The sequence below is a fragment of the Leptonychotes weddellii genome, chromosome 4 (assembly GCF_054177405.1).
Source record: "Leptonychotes weddellii isolate Sample4059 chromosome 4, ASM5417740v2, whole genome shotgun sequence".
NCBI lineage: Eukaryota > Metazoa > Chordata > Mammalia > Carnivora > Phocidae > Leptonychotes > Leptonychotes weddellii.
The window spans coordinates 87,681,453-87,697,005 of NC_138372.1; the positions used below are offsets into that span (position 1 = coordinate 87,681,453).

General features: G+C 35.6%; 1 protein-coding gene across 4 annotated transcripts in view; it reads right to left on the bottom strand.

The window, feature by feature from the left end:
• PTPN22 (protein tyrosine phosphatase non-receptor type 22) overlaps nucleotides 1-15,553 on the bottom strand; it is a 58,428-nt gene that overhangs the window by 13,233 nt on the left and 29,642 nt on the right. For 3 of the 4 annotated variants that reach the window (XR_014144095.1, XM_006728464.3, XM_081815703.1), the window contains exons 12-16: nucleotides 6,832-6,908; nucleotides 5,879-6,693; nucleotides 4,015-4,098; nucleotides 3,729-3,859; nucleotides 1,585-1,612 (exon numbers count right to left, since the gene is read on the bottom strand). Coding sequence is in view for 3 of the 4 variants with exons in the window: in XM_006728464.3 (XP_006728527.2) it covers nucleotides 1,585-1,612; nucleotides 3,729-3,859; nucleotides 4,015-4,098; nucleotides 5,879-6,693; nucleotides 6,832-6,908 (1,135 nt within the window). In the remaining variant the exon portion in view is untranslated. The remainder of the gene's footprint in view (nucleotides 1-1,584; nucleotides 1,613-3,728; nucleotides 3,860-4,014; nucleotides 4,099-5,878; nucleotides 6,694-6,831; nucleotides 6,909-15,553) is intronic. The other variant, XM_081815702.1, reaches the window with a different exon arrangement.

Here is a 15,553-nt window from a genome sequence, read left to right on the forward strand (position 1 = left end):
TCAAAAACATTTTCATCACCCTAAAAAGAAACTCCATACCCATTTAGCAGTCACTTCCCATTTCCTCCAGATTGGATTGGCAACCATGAATCTGCTTTCTCTCTATATAGATTTCTTTGACCTGGATATTTTATCTGCCTAACTTTAAAATCCTTCAGAATCTTTCCACATTTTATCCAAATTTATTTTTCATAGTTCCCAAAATAGATCCTCTATTGCAATTAAATTAACCTACTCACCATTTCTCTATACTCATCATGCTTATTTCTACCTTTTAAGTCGATGTTACCCTGATCCCAGCTCCTGGAATTCCCTCCTTTTTACTCTGTCTACCCATATTCTTAAATTTCTTTCTTCTACTCAGTGAAGCATTTCCTAACCACTCCAGTGTTACCTCCTTTTTTTCCAGACTCCTGGTGATTATAATCGGTCCACGCAGATTATCAGTTAATGGTTCCAAGTAAGTATTAATTTTGCCTACCCAATTTGAATATAAACATTAAACAGTACCTTTTCCTATATGTCCTGACTATTCTAACACTGTATAAGGCATATAGAACTTGCTTAGGAATGGCTCATTTAATAATTGTCTGATAAAAATTGTAATAGGTAACATTTAATGAGAGCTTATTATTTGACAACCACTGTGTTAAAAGCTTTATAAGCATTGTCTCACTTAACCCTTACAAATACCCTCTAAGAAACGAGTTCTATTATCCTCATATTATAAATGAGGAAAATCAATAGAGAAAGTATATAATTTAACCAAGGTTATGCATTTTGATAACTACTGGTAGGCTAAAGGTTTGAATTAAAGCCTATCTGACTCCAAAGCTCATTAACCTCTATGTTAAACTACCTATGTAATTTGAATAACATGTTCATATTAATAATTATGTTAAGGGCAACTACCACCTGTTATAATGTATGTAAAGTACCTATATGTGCCCAATAAATGTTAACGGTGGATGTTGTTATTTGATGTATAAAACAAGCAAAACTCAGGGCACCTGGGTGGCTCAGTCAGTTAAGCATCTGCCTTCAGCTCAGGTCAGGATCCCAGAGTCCCAGGAGTCCCAGGATGGAGCCCTGTGTTAGGCTCCCAGCTCAGCGGGCAGTCTGCTTCTCCCTCTGCCCCTCCCCCTGCTCCTTCTCTCTCTCTCTCTAGCTCACTCTCTCTCTCAAATAAATAAATAAAATCTTAAGAAAAAAAAAAACAAAGCTCAAGAAGATACTGGAGAAGCAACAGCAAGAATCACACTGCTAACAATGGTAAAACCTATAAAATAGAAATGCTGCAAAGTGTTAAGAGATTCTATTTGAAATAGATTTTTTGTTGTTGTTTGTTTGTTTGTTTTAAGGATTATGTATCAAGGAGCAGAATTCTAAAATCCTGTGTTTTCCTTGCCCTTGAAAAAACAAAACCCCTAGCCTGGGAAACTCAGAAATAAACCAATAAATAGTGGGAGCTATTATGGGAACCATGCCATCTCCTGAGGTGAATTACTCTAAACTTAACGAGTCATTCTTATAGTATAAATTCTTAGGGCTAAATGTCATCTAAAGCCAGGGGAAATTTTTTACCTGATTTGGGACTCCGGAGTTTTACACTCTGAAAGAAAGAAAGAAGAGAAAAGTGAAAAAAGAATACGTACACAAATTTACAAACTCAAAGCAATAAAAGGCATTTTTGAAAGCATATTTCATATAGTTATAGAGATAGTTATGAAATGTTGACCTTATTTTTCCTAATTTGTAAGCACACTAAATTATGAAAAAGCATCCTTAACTCTTACAGTGCTTTACTCTCTTTTTGTAAATTTATTTTTTTCCTTTTTTTATAAAGAAAGCTTATGAATTTTTAATATTTTTAAATTATTTTTTTAAACTTCAAGTAGAATTAACATACAGTGTTATATTAGTTTCAGGTGTAAAATGTAACGATTCAACAATTCTATACATTACTCAGTGCTGTTCACAATACGTGTACTCTTAATCCCCTTCACCTATTTGACCCATGCCCCCACCCACCTCCCCTCTGCTAACCCTCAGTTTGTTCTCTATAACTATGAGTCTATTTTTCTGTTTGTCTCTTTTTTCTTTGCTCATTTGTTTTGTTTCTTAAATTCCACATGTAAGTGAATCATATGGTATTTGTCTTTCTCTGTCTGACTTATCTCACTTAGCATAATACCCTCTAGGTCCATCCATTTGTCACAAATGACAAGATCTCATTCTTTTTTATGGCTGAATAATATCCCATGATATGTATGTGTATAGTATATGTGTGTTTGCTTGTATACATATATATGTCATATCTTCTTCTTTATCCATTATCTATGGATGGGCACTTGAGTTGCTTCCATATCTTAGCTATTATAAAGAATGCTGCAGTAAACATAGGGGTGCATGTATCTTTTCAAATTAGTGTTTTTGTTTTCTTTGGTAAATACCCAGTAGTAGAATTACTAGATCATATGGCAATTCTATTTTTAACTTTTTGAGGAACTTCCATACTGTCTTCCATAGTGGCTGCACCAGTTTGCATTCCCACCAGTTCACAAGGGTTCCTGTTTTCCCACATCCTCACCAACACTTGTTTTTTGTTTTTGATTTTAACCATTCTGACTGGTGTGAGGTGATATCTCATTGTGATTTTGATTTGCATTTCCCTGATGATTAGTGATGGGCATCTTTTCATGTCTCTTGGCCATCTGTATTTCTTCTTTGGAAAAATGTCTATTCATATCTTCTGTCCATTTTTAAAATTAGAGATTTTTAGGTTTTTTTGGTGTTGAGTTGTATAAGTTCTTTAAATATTTTGGATATTAACCCCTGATCGAATTTATCATTTGCAAATATCTTCTGCCATAACCTTATGGTGATTTTTATATGTCATGGCAATTGGTCCTAAACTAATCCTTTTTTTATTTATTTCCTTCCTACTCAGAACATTTCCCAGAAACTTTAATTGGAGGTAAACTGTTGAAATTGAAATTACTTCATGACATTGGAGAAGGAGTGATTGTTCTTAGCTCTAGCAGTTGTTAAGATAAAGACCATTACAAAAAAAAAAAAAAAGATAAAGACCATTACATGTGGGCATATTATTAAAAATAATAATAACTACTAATATATTAAAAGTATAATTTAAAAGATAGAGAAATTTGCCTACCAGCATTGCAATTGCAGGCACTTTAAAATGTTTGTTTAGTTAATTACTTTTCTGATCTCTGAAAATTTAAGGTAGTTGGTTCATAGAATATATACAAATGTATAACAGATTATTGAAGTATAGATTTTACTTCCAGAAGTGGGGAGCATTATTCCAAAAAGTTTATCTTAAATAATACATACATCTGTCATTCAAAAAATCATTCTCTACAATATATGTATCGCAGCGAACACAATACAGCCTACCAAATGACTACTATGAACAGGCTACCTACTTATGAAACATTTATTTTTACCTTAACTGTCCTTCAGGAACCAGTTCAAATATTTCCTCTTTCACTAAGCCTTCCTTAGTCACTTCCAACTTGAAAGTTTCTTAAGAGCAAGAATTGTGTTTTATCCATTGTCTTCTCCCCACATCCTCTAACACATTGTTTTATAAGCAGTACCTGCTTAGTAGTTATTGAGTGATAGGTGTTAAAAATACAAGGAGTAGGATTATGGTCTGTCGAATCCAGATGAGTAGGAAAAAAAAAGAAAAAATAGTTATGGACCTTAGTTGGTCTAAGTCTCACAGTGTCATCAGATGTCTTTGACTCAGATGTTCCACTCCATTCTAGTGATGCTCCAACTTTTGCCTCCACAGCTGAAGATAAGGATTTGGGAACATTCAGTGGGAATTCTCCTGGAAGAAAGTACATATGGTCCAATTCTTAGGAGTGTTGTAATTCTGTTAGAACAATGCAAATGTTACTCAGCAATAGCACACAGAACATTGACAGGACCTGAGGAGTATTCTAGTTAATCCACTTTATTTTACACTTACTGAACTGCACTCACCATCTTCCTCCAGCACAATAAAAGATTCAGCTGTCCGTTCAGGAAGTGGAGGGGGGACTTCATCATCTATCCTTGGAGAAGTTGCTATCCAAAATGCCAGAAATATAACCATAATTCTTCATTAGAAAAATCCAAAGGAAATTCTTTTTTTAAAAAAAAGATTTATTTATTTATTTGAGAGAGAGAGAGAGAGAGAGCAAGCATGAGTGGAAGGGAGAGAGAATCTCAAGCAGACCCCATGCTGAGCATGGAGTTGTCCATGGGGCTCAATCTCAAGACCCTGAGATCACGATCTAAGCCAAAACCAAGGGCAGTATGCTTAACCCACTGTGCCACCCAGGCGCCCCACCAAAGGAAATTCTTATATTCTAATCTTGATGTAAAGTCCATCAGGCATCATTACAATACTTAAGCTGGTATGTGTTTCCTCAAGGAAAAAGCAAAATAAGTTCTCCCATTTTAAGTTGCAAACCCAGGAGGCTTTCCTGCTTCTTCAAAATTAATTATTTCTTTTAAAGGCTCCAAAGTATTTTGATCAAGTCACTGAGTACCAGTTAACAGAATATAAAACATTATATTAATTCGGGAGATTTTGAATTGTTTTCTATATAACCCTTTTGTTTTGTATAGAATATACAATAAAGCATGGTAAAGCACTTTGAAATATGCCAAGGATTCAGTTACAGAGTAGGTATAAGTATAAAGATTTTATTATCTCTTCTTCATTCTACACTGAAGAATGTGGATGTTTTTCCTTTTTACAAAACAATGGCATATCAAGGTTTTCTATTTTTCTACAAAAAAATTCAGAATTTTTATAGAAAAATTCAAATGCTATTATAAGAAACTGCCACCAGGTGGCAACATGTCAACGATGTTACAATACCTAAAGCCGGGATTTGCTGGTTTTGTTTTTTTTTTTTAAAGATGATGCTCAGAGAAGTTTAAGGTATTGTGGATATCTTAAAAAAAATAATCCTTTAAATTATAAAACAAGATCAAAGAACATAAAATAAAGAAGGAACTAGGTCCAGATAAGATATTTTTGTAACAAACTACACATCCACACATCTGTCTACTAAGAAACGCTGTACAATAAATAATGTTATAGAAAAAAAAAACTTTCTCTACTTCCTATTCAGGTAAAATGTTACTTATAAATTTCTGATAATATATCTGGAGAGTTAAACTTGCTCTTCACCTTCTTCCATATCAAGCTATTGTAACCATCTCTAGCAGAGTATTTACTTCTACTTTCAAACCACTCAATAAAACAAAAACAATATGCATAATATGCAAAAATCCAGGATTATAAAGGTGAAAAAGTATGAACGTAAAGGTGAATATAGGATGAAAGTCCCACACAGAATACTAAATACACATTCTCATCTACTACATTATTACACAAAGATGGGAAGAAATCAGGTCCTCCTCTTCCAACTCCTGCAGGAAGAGAATTCAGTGCTTAGTGATCTCTTCAACTCAGTGCAGCCATATGGTTGAGCAATAAAAGCCCTGAATGACCACGTGGTGCTGTGGATCAAATCCTTCCTGCTGTTCCCTTGGAAGTTGCTTCTGCATAGCAAGGGTAAATTGTGGACCTCTGATATACATCCAGAGGAATGGGGACTGCCTTCTTTAGAGGCACTCTTACTGGCATAGTTTCATCAATGATTACATGTTTGTTATTGCTATTTTTTAACTTATCACATCAGGAAAACCCTTCTGGAATTTATTTCTTTGAGGAGGAGAAGGAAGAAGGAGAAAGAAGCAGAGAAAGACTAGGGGGAGCATAAGAAGAAACCAAATCTATAGAAACAGAGTGAAATCTAAAATGCCATATAAACTTCTAAAAATAACTTACCTACTACCTCTGTCTCTGGGTTCCGTTGGGGGTAATCAGTTGGAGGACTCAATGCTAAAGAATCATGTGAATTGTAACAAGAAAAGAGGGTTGTAGAAGATGCTGGCAATGGGGAACAAGGTAAAACGTTTCCATCTGGCTTCTCAGGTAAATCAAGAGACATCTTAGAACCAGCACTACTTGGAGACAATGATAAGAAATAAGGATCTTCTAAAGACATGTAAGAATATGCATTAAGAGCCTGAGAGTCCTGCCTCTTTGCATCAGGGGCCTTGCACATTTGGGGCTGAGAGCCAGATGGCAGTGAATCATTGAGTTCTGCTGAAGAAACATGCCTTGCTCTTTGAGCCTGCTCAAGACAAGAGTTGTGGGGTTGAGGTTCCAGACAAGAAACATTTTCCTTGATGTCCAGCTCTTTGGTGTCTCTCTGTTGTATCAGCTCAAAGGGAGTTGATTTGGTCCGCATTATTGGCCCCTTTGAATTAAAATACCTTCCTGCTACATCGGCAGATTTAGAATTTGGACACACTCCAGACAAAATGGCGCTCCAGTCTAAACTCTGATGCTTCTGAAGAGACTCCCCAGCTATTGCACACGCCTTTGTCTCCCAATTCGTGGTTGTATCAGCATTTTTGTTACAACTACAATTTAGCTCCAAAAAGTCAAAAGCACTGCTCTGTTCAGTAGGGTGCAAAACTAACCCTTCCTTTTCACTTATGAAAGAAGTCCTGAGGTCAAAGGAAGAAGCTTGTGCACTTTTCACCCTTAGCCTTGGTTTGCTCTGTTGCTTCATCCGATTTGCTTCTCTTATGCCACTGAAACAAAAAGAAAGTAATGATGACACCGCAGCCCAAAGAGGTCTCTTCTTAGCATCACAATGAGTTAGAAGCATGAGATTTGCCCCCCACCCTGACATAACTAGACAACATTGGGGTGTGTAAAACTGTACTCACCTTTTTGGTAAATTAGGAGAATCAGACTCTGTTTCTAGAGTGGGATTTTGCTCAAGAACTGAATACTGTGCTTGAATCTTCAAGAGAAATAAGGAAGACACTGGTTTTCAGTGAAGAAATGGCAATGAGATATTTTAACATTCATAAAGTTGAGAAATTATTTTTCAGAAACCTAAAGATTTTAAATCATTCATGAAAGAGATGAGTTTCCAAAATATTGAGCCCAAGAAGAACTTGTTCACATATCAAGATCAAGGGATCCAAATAAAGGATTAATAATAGTGTTACAGAAGCTAGAAAGTGTTTGCTTGTAGTATTAAATGTGGGAGTTTTAACATGTCTTTAGGGGTACCTTTATTCTTATGAACAATCTACCTTCAGAAATTACATCATCTCAAATCTTAAATTAGTAAGTGCTTATTAGGTCCTCATACTTACCTTGTTCTACCTCTTTCTTCCTTACCATGCTCTAGCTATACTGTTTTTCTTGCCTTTCCTTAAGCATACCAAACTTGTTTCCAATTCCAGCCTTTCACACTTATTCCCTCTGATTAAAATACTCTTGCTCCAGATTTTCCATAACTGGCTCTTTCTAAGTAATTATGCTATACTTAAATGTCACCTGCATAAGAAAACCTTCTCTGACCACTCAACCTAAAATCATACTCCCACATACTTGTCAGTCACTCTCTTTTTTTCTTCATAGCAATTATCACATTATCGAATATGTTATGTAGAATCTTAGATACCACCAATTTGTAAAATATATCCTGATTTTAGAAATGTTTAAATATATTTTTTAAATGTCATCAGCCATTGTTAAGATTCCACCTATTATGGGTTTAATTATGACCCTCAAAAAGATATGTTGAAATCTAATCCCTGATATCTGTGAATGTGACCTTATATGGAAATAGAGTCTTTGCAGATGTTATTAGTCAAGATGAGGTCATACTGGATTGAGGTGGGCCCTATCACAATAACTGTGTCCTTATAAAAAGATAAAACAGAGACTCAGAGACATACAGGGAGAATGCCATGTGATGATGGGGACAGAGACTGGAGCAATGTATCCGCAAACCAATGAATGCCAGAGATTGCTGCCAAACACCAGAAACTAAGAGACAAGGAAGACTCTTGCTAGAGCTATGAGAGAAAGCATGGCCTTGCTGACACTTTGATTTTGGACTTCCTACCTCCAGAACTATGAGAAAATAATTTTTTTTTTTAAGAAGTACCAGTTTTATGAAGTGTGTTGCATCTAAAGATTAAGATTTTTTTTTTTTATTTGACAAAGAGAGTATACAAGTGCACAAGCAGGGGGAGCGGGAGAGGGAGAAGCAGGCTCCCCACTGAGCAGGGAACCTGATGCAGGGCTCGATCCCAGGACCCTGGGATCATGACCTGAGCCAAAGGCAGATGCTTAACCGACTGAGCCATTCAGAGGCCCTGAAAATAAATTTGTTTTAAGTCCTCCTTAGTTTGTGATATTTGTTACAGCAGGTCGGGTAAACTGATAAGATATTAATACCCCACTTTCAGTAATGGATAGATCAGACAGAAGATCAATAAGGAAATAGAGGACAGACATGAACAACACCATAAGCCAATTAAATCTAACAGCACATATAGAACACTCCATGTTACAACATACACATTCTTCTCAAACTTATATGGAACATTGCACAGGATAGACCATATGGTAGGCCACAAAACAAGTCTTTTCTTTTTAAATTTTATTTTATTATGTTATGTTAGTCACCATACAGTATATCATTAGTTTTTGATGTAGTGCCCTCCTTAATACCCATCACTGGGCTAACCCATCCCCCCCACCCTCGTCCCCTCTAAAACCCTCAGTTTGTTTCTCGGAGTCCATAGTCTCTCATGGTTCGTCTCCCCCTCCGATTGCCCCCTTCATTTTTCCCTTCCTTCTCCTAATGTCCTCCATGCTATTACTTGTGTTCCACAAATAAGTGGAACCATATGATAATTGACTTTCTCTGCTTGACTTATTTCACTTAGCATAATCTCCAGTCCCATCCATGTTGATGTCAAAGTTGGGTATTCATCCTTTCTGATGGCTGTGTAATATTCCATTGTATATATGGACCACATCTTCTTTACAAAACAAGTCTTAATAAATTTTAAAATATTGAAGTCATACAAAGTATCTTTTCCAATTATAATGGATTGAAACTAAAAATTAATAACAAAAAGAAAACTAGAAAATTCACAAATGTGTGTAAATTAAACAACTAATGGGTCAAAGAAGAAATCACAACAGAAATTAGAAAATATTTAAAAATGAACAAAAACACAGCATACCAAAATGTATGAGATACAGTGAAAGTGATATTCAGAGGGAATTTATAGCTATAGATGCCTACTCTTAAAAAGAAAGATCTTGGGTGCAACACTATATGTTAATTAATTGAATTTAAATAAAAAAAGAAGGGCACCTGGGTGGCTCAGTTGGTTGAGCGACTGCCTTCAGCTCAGGTCATGATCCTGGAGTCCCGGGATCGAATCCCGCATCGGGCTCCCTGCTCGGCAGGGAGTCTGCTTCTCCCTCTGACCCTCCTCCCTCTCATGCTCTCTGTCTCTCATTCTCTCTCTCTCAAATAAATAAATAAAATCTTAAAAAAAAAAAAAAAGAAGAAGAAAGATCTCAAATCAATAACTCAGCTTTACACCTAAGGAACTAGAAAAAAAAGCAAACTAAACCAAAAGCTAGCAGAAGGAAGGAAATATTAAAGATTAGAGCAGAGCTAAATGAAATAGAGACTAAGAAAACAATGGAGAAAATCAACAAAACCAAAAATTGATCCTTTGAAGAGTTCAATAAAAGTGACAAACCTTAGTTAGATTGACTAAGGAAAAAAGAGAGAAGACTCAAATTACCAAAATCTCAAATTACAGAAATAAAAGTGGGTATGTTACTACCAATTTTACAGAAATAAAAAGTATTATAAGACAATAATGTGAACAATTGTACACCGACAAATTATACAACCTAGATGAAATGGACAAATTCTTAGAAACATATGATCAACCAAACTGACTCAGGAAGAAATAGGAAATTTGAATAGACCTAGTAAGTAGACTGAATCAGTAATCAAAAGACTTTCCAACAAAGAAAAGCCAGGACCAGATGGTTTCATTAGTGAATTCTACCAAACATTTAATGAAGAATTAATACCAGTCTTTCACAAACTCTCCCAAAAAGTTGACACTTGCTAAGTTATACTATGACGCCAGCATTACCCTGATACCAAGGCCAGACAAAGATACTACAAGAAAAAGAAAACTATAGATCAGTATCGTTTATGATTATTGATGCAAAGTCCTCAACCAAATACTAGCATACTGAATTCAGCATCATATTAAAAGGATTATATGTCATGACAAAGTGGGATTTATTCCCAGAATGCAAGGATTGTTCAACATACAAAAATCAATCAACATAATACACCACATTAATAAAATAAAGGAGAAAACCCTCACATGAGAATGTCAGTTGAAGCAGAAGAAAAGCATTTGAAAAAATTCATGATAAAAACAACAGTCCAGAATATACAGAGAACTCCTAAGACTCAACAACAGCAACAACAAAAACCCAATTCAAAAATGGGCAAAAGACTTATATATAGACACTTTTCAAAAGATGATATACAAATGGCCAATGAGCACATGAAAAATGCTCTCCATTGCTAATCAGGAAAATACAAACCAGAACCACAATGAGATACCACTTTATACCCATTGGATGGTTACCATAAATAAGCAAATAAAAATAGTTGCTAAGGATATGGAGAAATTGGAACCTTGTATATTGCTAGTAGGGATGTAAAATGGTGTAGCTGCTGTAAAAAACAGTTTGGCAGTGCCTCAAAAAATTAAACACAGAATTATCATGGGAGGAGCACCTGGCTGGCTTGGTCAGAAGAGCATGTGACTCTTGATCTCAGGGTCGTGAGTTTGAGCCCCATGTTGAGTGTACAGATTACTTAAATAAATATTAAAAAAAAAAAAGAATTATCATATGACCCAGCATTTCCACTTCTGCATATATACCCCAAAGAACTGAAAACAGGAACACAAAAAGATATTTACACACTCACGATCTTAGCAGTATTATTCACAATAGCCAAAAGGTAGAAGTAAACCCCCATTCACCAATGGATGAATGGAGAAACAAAGTGTGGCATACAATGGAATATTATTCAGCCTTAAAAAAGAAGGAAATTCTGACATGTTATGACATTGATGAACCTTGAGGACATTATGCTAAGTGCAATAAGCCAGACACAAAAGGACAAATATCATGTGATCCCACTAATATGACGTACCTAGAGTATTCAAATTCATAGATACAAATGGTAGAATAATGGTTGCCAAAGATGGGGGGAGGGGAAGAAGGATTGGGGAACTATTATTTAACAGGTATAAAGTTTCAGTTTTTCAAGATAAAAAGAGTCCTGGAAATGTATGGTGGCGATAATTGCACAACAACATGAATGTTCATAGTACCATTGAACTATGCACATAGAATTAATTAAGGTGGTTAAATTTATGTATATTTTACCACAATTTTAAAAAAGATTTTATTTTAGGGAGAGAGCATGTATGCATGCACACATGCAAACAGGGGGAGGAGCAGAGGGAGAGGAAGAGGAAGAGGGAAAGAATCCCAAGCAGACTCCGTGCTGAGCACAAGCCCAACTGGACTTGATCCCACAACCCCAAGATCATGACCAAGCCAAAACCAAGTGTCAATGCTCAACTGACTGAGCCACACAGGTGCCCCTACTTTACCACAATTTAAAAATTTTGAAAAAAAAATAGGCAAAGGACTTGGATATACATTTGTCCAAAGAAGATATACAAACGGCCTATAAGCACACAAAAATGATGCTCAACATCAATTAATCATTAGGGAAATGCAAATCAAAACCCATGAGATACCACTTGACACCCATTAGGATGGCTATTATCTAGAAAAAAAAAAAAACCCAAAACCAGAAAATACCAAGTGGTGGCATGGATGTGGAGAAATTGAAACTCTTGTGCATTGCTAGTGGGGATGTAAAATTTTGCAGCTGCTGTAAAAAACAGTATGGCAGTACCTTTAAAAACTAAACCTAGAATTACTGTATGAATTACTGTATGATCCAGCAATTCCTGGATTCTTCTGGGTATATACCCCAAAGAATTTAAAGTAGGGACTTCAACAAATATTGGTACACCGATTTTTTTTAAAAGATTTTATTTATTTATTTGAGAGAGAGAGCGAGCACACAAACAGGGGAAGCAGCAGAGGGAGAGAGAGAAACAGGCTCTCCATTGAGCGGGGAGCCTGATGTGGGGCTCGATCCCAGGACCATGGGATCGTGACCTGAGCCGAAGGCAGGCACTTAACCGACTGAGCCACCCAGGCGCCCCAGTACAACAATTTTTATAGCAGCATTATTCACAGTAACCAAAAGGTGGAAACAATTCAAGTATCAATTGGTGGATGAATGAATAAGCAAAATATGGGATATACACACAATTGAATATTATACAACCATAAAAAGGAATGAAATTCTGATGCATACTAAAAAAAATAGATGAACCTTAAAAACATGCCACATGAAATAAGCCAGATTCAAAAGAATAAATACATGATTCCACATATATGATGTACCTAGAATAAGCAATCTTATAGAGACAAAAATTAGAATAGAAGTTGTTAGGGGTTGGGGTAGGGGGCATGGAGAGTTTCTGTTTAGGATGATGAAAAATTTCTAGAAATAAATAGTAGTGATGGTCATGCATATAGCAAAGGTACTTACTGCCACTGCATTATACACTTAAAAATGGTTAAGGAGGTAATTATTTCCACTGTGATACAATGATATATTTGACCACAACAGAAAATATGAATGGGGAAAGTGTTTCCTCCTCCTATTTTCTGGTATAGATTGTGTAAAATTCATGGTAATTCTTCCCTAACTATTTGGTTGGAATACTCAAGTGAAATTATGTGAGTCTAGAGATTTCTTTTTTGGGAGTTTTAAATTATGAATTCCATTTCCTTGACTGTTATGGGGCTATTCAAATGATTTATTTCATGTTGAGTAAGCTATGGTAGTTTGTGTTTCATGAGGAAGTAATCCATTTTGTCTAAGTTGTCAAGTGTAGATGTGTCCAGTTCATACTATATTCCTTTATTATCCTTTTGATATCTGCAGAGACTCTAGGGCTCTCCCATTTCACTCCTGATATTGGTCATTTCTATCTTCTTTTTTCCTCAGCTGTCTTCATAGAGGTTTGTCAACTTTATTGATCATTTTGGCTCTTTTTTCCACAGTTTTTGTTTTCAATTTCATTGATTTCTGCTCACTATTTCTTTCCTTCTCTTTTCTTTGGGTTTATTTTGCTTTTTTCCTCCCTTAGATTCTTAAAAGTGGGAGCTCAGATTGTTGATTTGAGACTTTTGCTGTTTTCAAATGTTTGCATTTAGAGTGCTATAAACTTTCCTCTCAAAACTGCTGTAGCTCTGTCCCACAAATGTCAATGTGTTCATTTTTATTCAGTTCAATGTGTGTTTTTTTAAAAATTTCCCATGAAACTCCCTCTTTCACTCAATGGATTATTTAGAAGAATGTAGTTTAGTTTCCAAGTGTTTGGACCTTTTCCTGTTATCTTTCTGTTATTGACTTCTAGTTTGATTCCACTGTGGTCAGAGAATACATTCTGTATGATTTCAGTTCTTTTAGATGTTTGAGATTGTTTTGTGGCCCTGAATATAACTGATCTCAGTATATGTTCCATCAACACTTGAAAAAAAAGATGTGTGTTCTTGTGATGTTGATTGGAATGTTCTATAAATATCAATTTGATCCTGTTGGTTGATGGTGGTGTTGAGTTATCCTATATTCTTGCCGATTTTCCATTGAGTTTTTCTATCAATTGTTAAGAGAGGAGTACTGAACTATAACCAGATTTGTCTATTTCTCCTTTCGGTTCTGTCAGTTTTTGCTTCACATATGTTTGGTTCATACACACTTAGGACTACTATCTATGTCTTATTGGTGGATTGATCCTTTTATCATTATATAATGTCCCTTCCTTCCTATGATAATTTTCTTTGCTCTGAAGCCTACTTTATCTGATATTAATATAGCTACTCTTGCTATATTCTTTCCTTTATTCATGTTTATATTTATTTTTAATTTTTTTGCCATTTAACATTATTTTACTCCAGCATAAAAGACTTTTCTTTCTTACAGATTATTTCCTTGGAGCTCTAGTGGACCTGACTATTGTATAGGTACCCTGGGTTTAGATTCAAAATCTCCCCATAAATGACCACAACAAATCTTTAGACCACATCTTTTGAAATCCATTGAAAGGTGGATTAACAATTTTCCAAACAATCTATAGACAATAGAACTCTGACCATAAAGAGTACATTAACTCAACTTACACTACAATAGTCCTGCTGACCTTCTATTATCCTTGTTATTTTTTTCTTCAAAAAATTTTTTTAGATTTTATTTATTTATTTGAGAGAGAGAGGGAGAGCAGGGAGAGCAAGAGAAGAATGAGAGGGAGAAGCAGACTCCTCACTAAGTGGAGAGCCTGTTGTGGGACTTGATCCCAGGAACCTGAGATCATGACCTAAGCCAAAGGCAGACACTTAACCCACTGAGCCGCCCAGGTGCCCCTTCTTCAAATTTTTATTTAAATTCTAGTTAACTAACATATAATGTAATATTGGTTTCAGGAGTAGAATTTGGTGATTCATCACTTACTATTATACCCAGTGCTCAACACAAGTGCCCTCCTTAATACCCATCACCCATTTAGCCCATCCCCCTCCATCAACGCTGTTTGTTCTCTATAGTTAACATGGTTTATTTCCCTTGCTTTTCTCCCTTCTCCTATGTTCATCTGTTTTGTTTCTTAAATTCCACATATGAATGAAATCATATGGTATTTGTCTTTCTCTGACTGACTTGTTTCAGTTACCTAATACACTTAAGCTCAATCCACGTGTTGCAAATGGCAAGATTTCATTCTTTTTTTTTTTTTTTAAGATTTTATTTATTTATTTGAGAGAGAGAATGAGAGAGAGAGCATGAGAGGGGGGAGGGTCAGAGGGAGAAGCAGACCCCCCCGCCGAGCAGGGAGCCTGATGCGGGACTCAATCCCGGGACTCCAGGATCATGACCTGAGCCGAAGGCAATCGCTTAACCAACTGAGCCACCCAGGCGCCCCGCAAGATTTCATTCTTTTTGATGGCTGAGTAATAGTCCATTATATATAATATTCCATTATATATATATATATGTATATATATGTATATATGCCACATCTTCTTTATCCATTCATTAGTTAATGGGCATTTGGGCTCTTTTCCATAATTGGGCTATTGTTGATAATGCTACCATAAACATCAGAGTACATGTGCCCCTTTGAATTAGTATTTTTGTTCCCTTACTCATGTTTATATGAATACATGATATATCTTTTTCCCAATCTTTACTTTAAACCAACCTATATATTCGAAATATATTTCTTATAGACAGCATATAGATGTTTTCAATACACTCTGCCAATCTGTCTTTTAACTGATATATGTATACCATTTACATTTAATGTAATTATTGATATGTCAGGGCTTAAGTCTGCCATTTTATTTTTTGTTTTCTGTTTGTTCTGTTTTTCATTT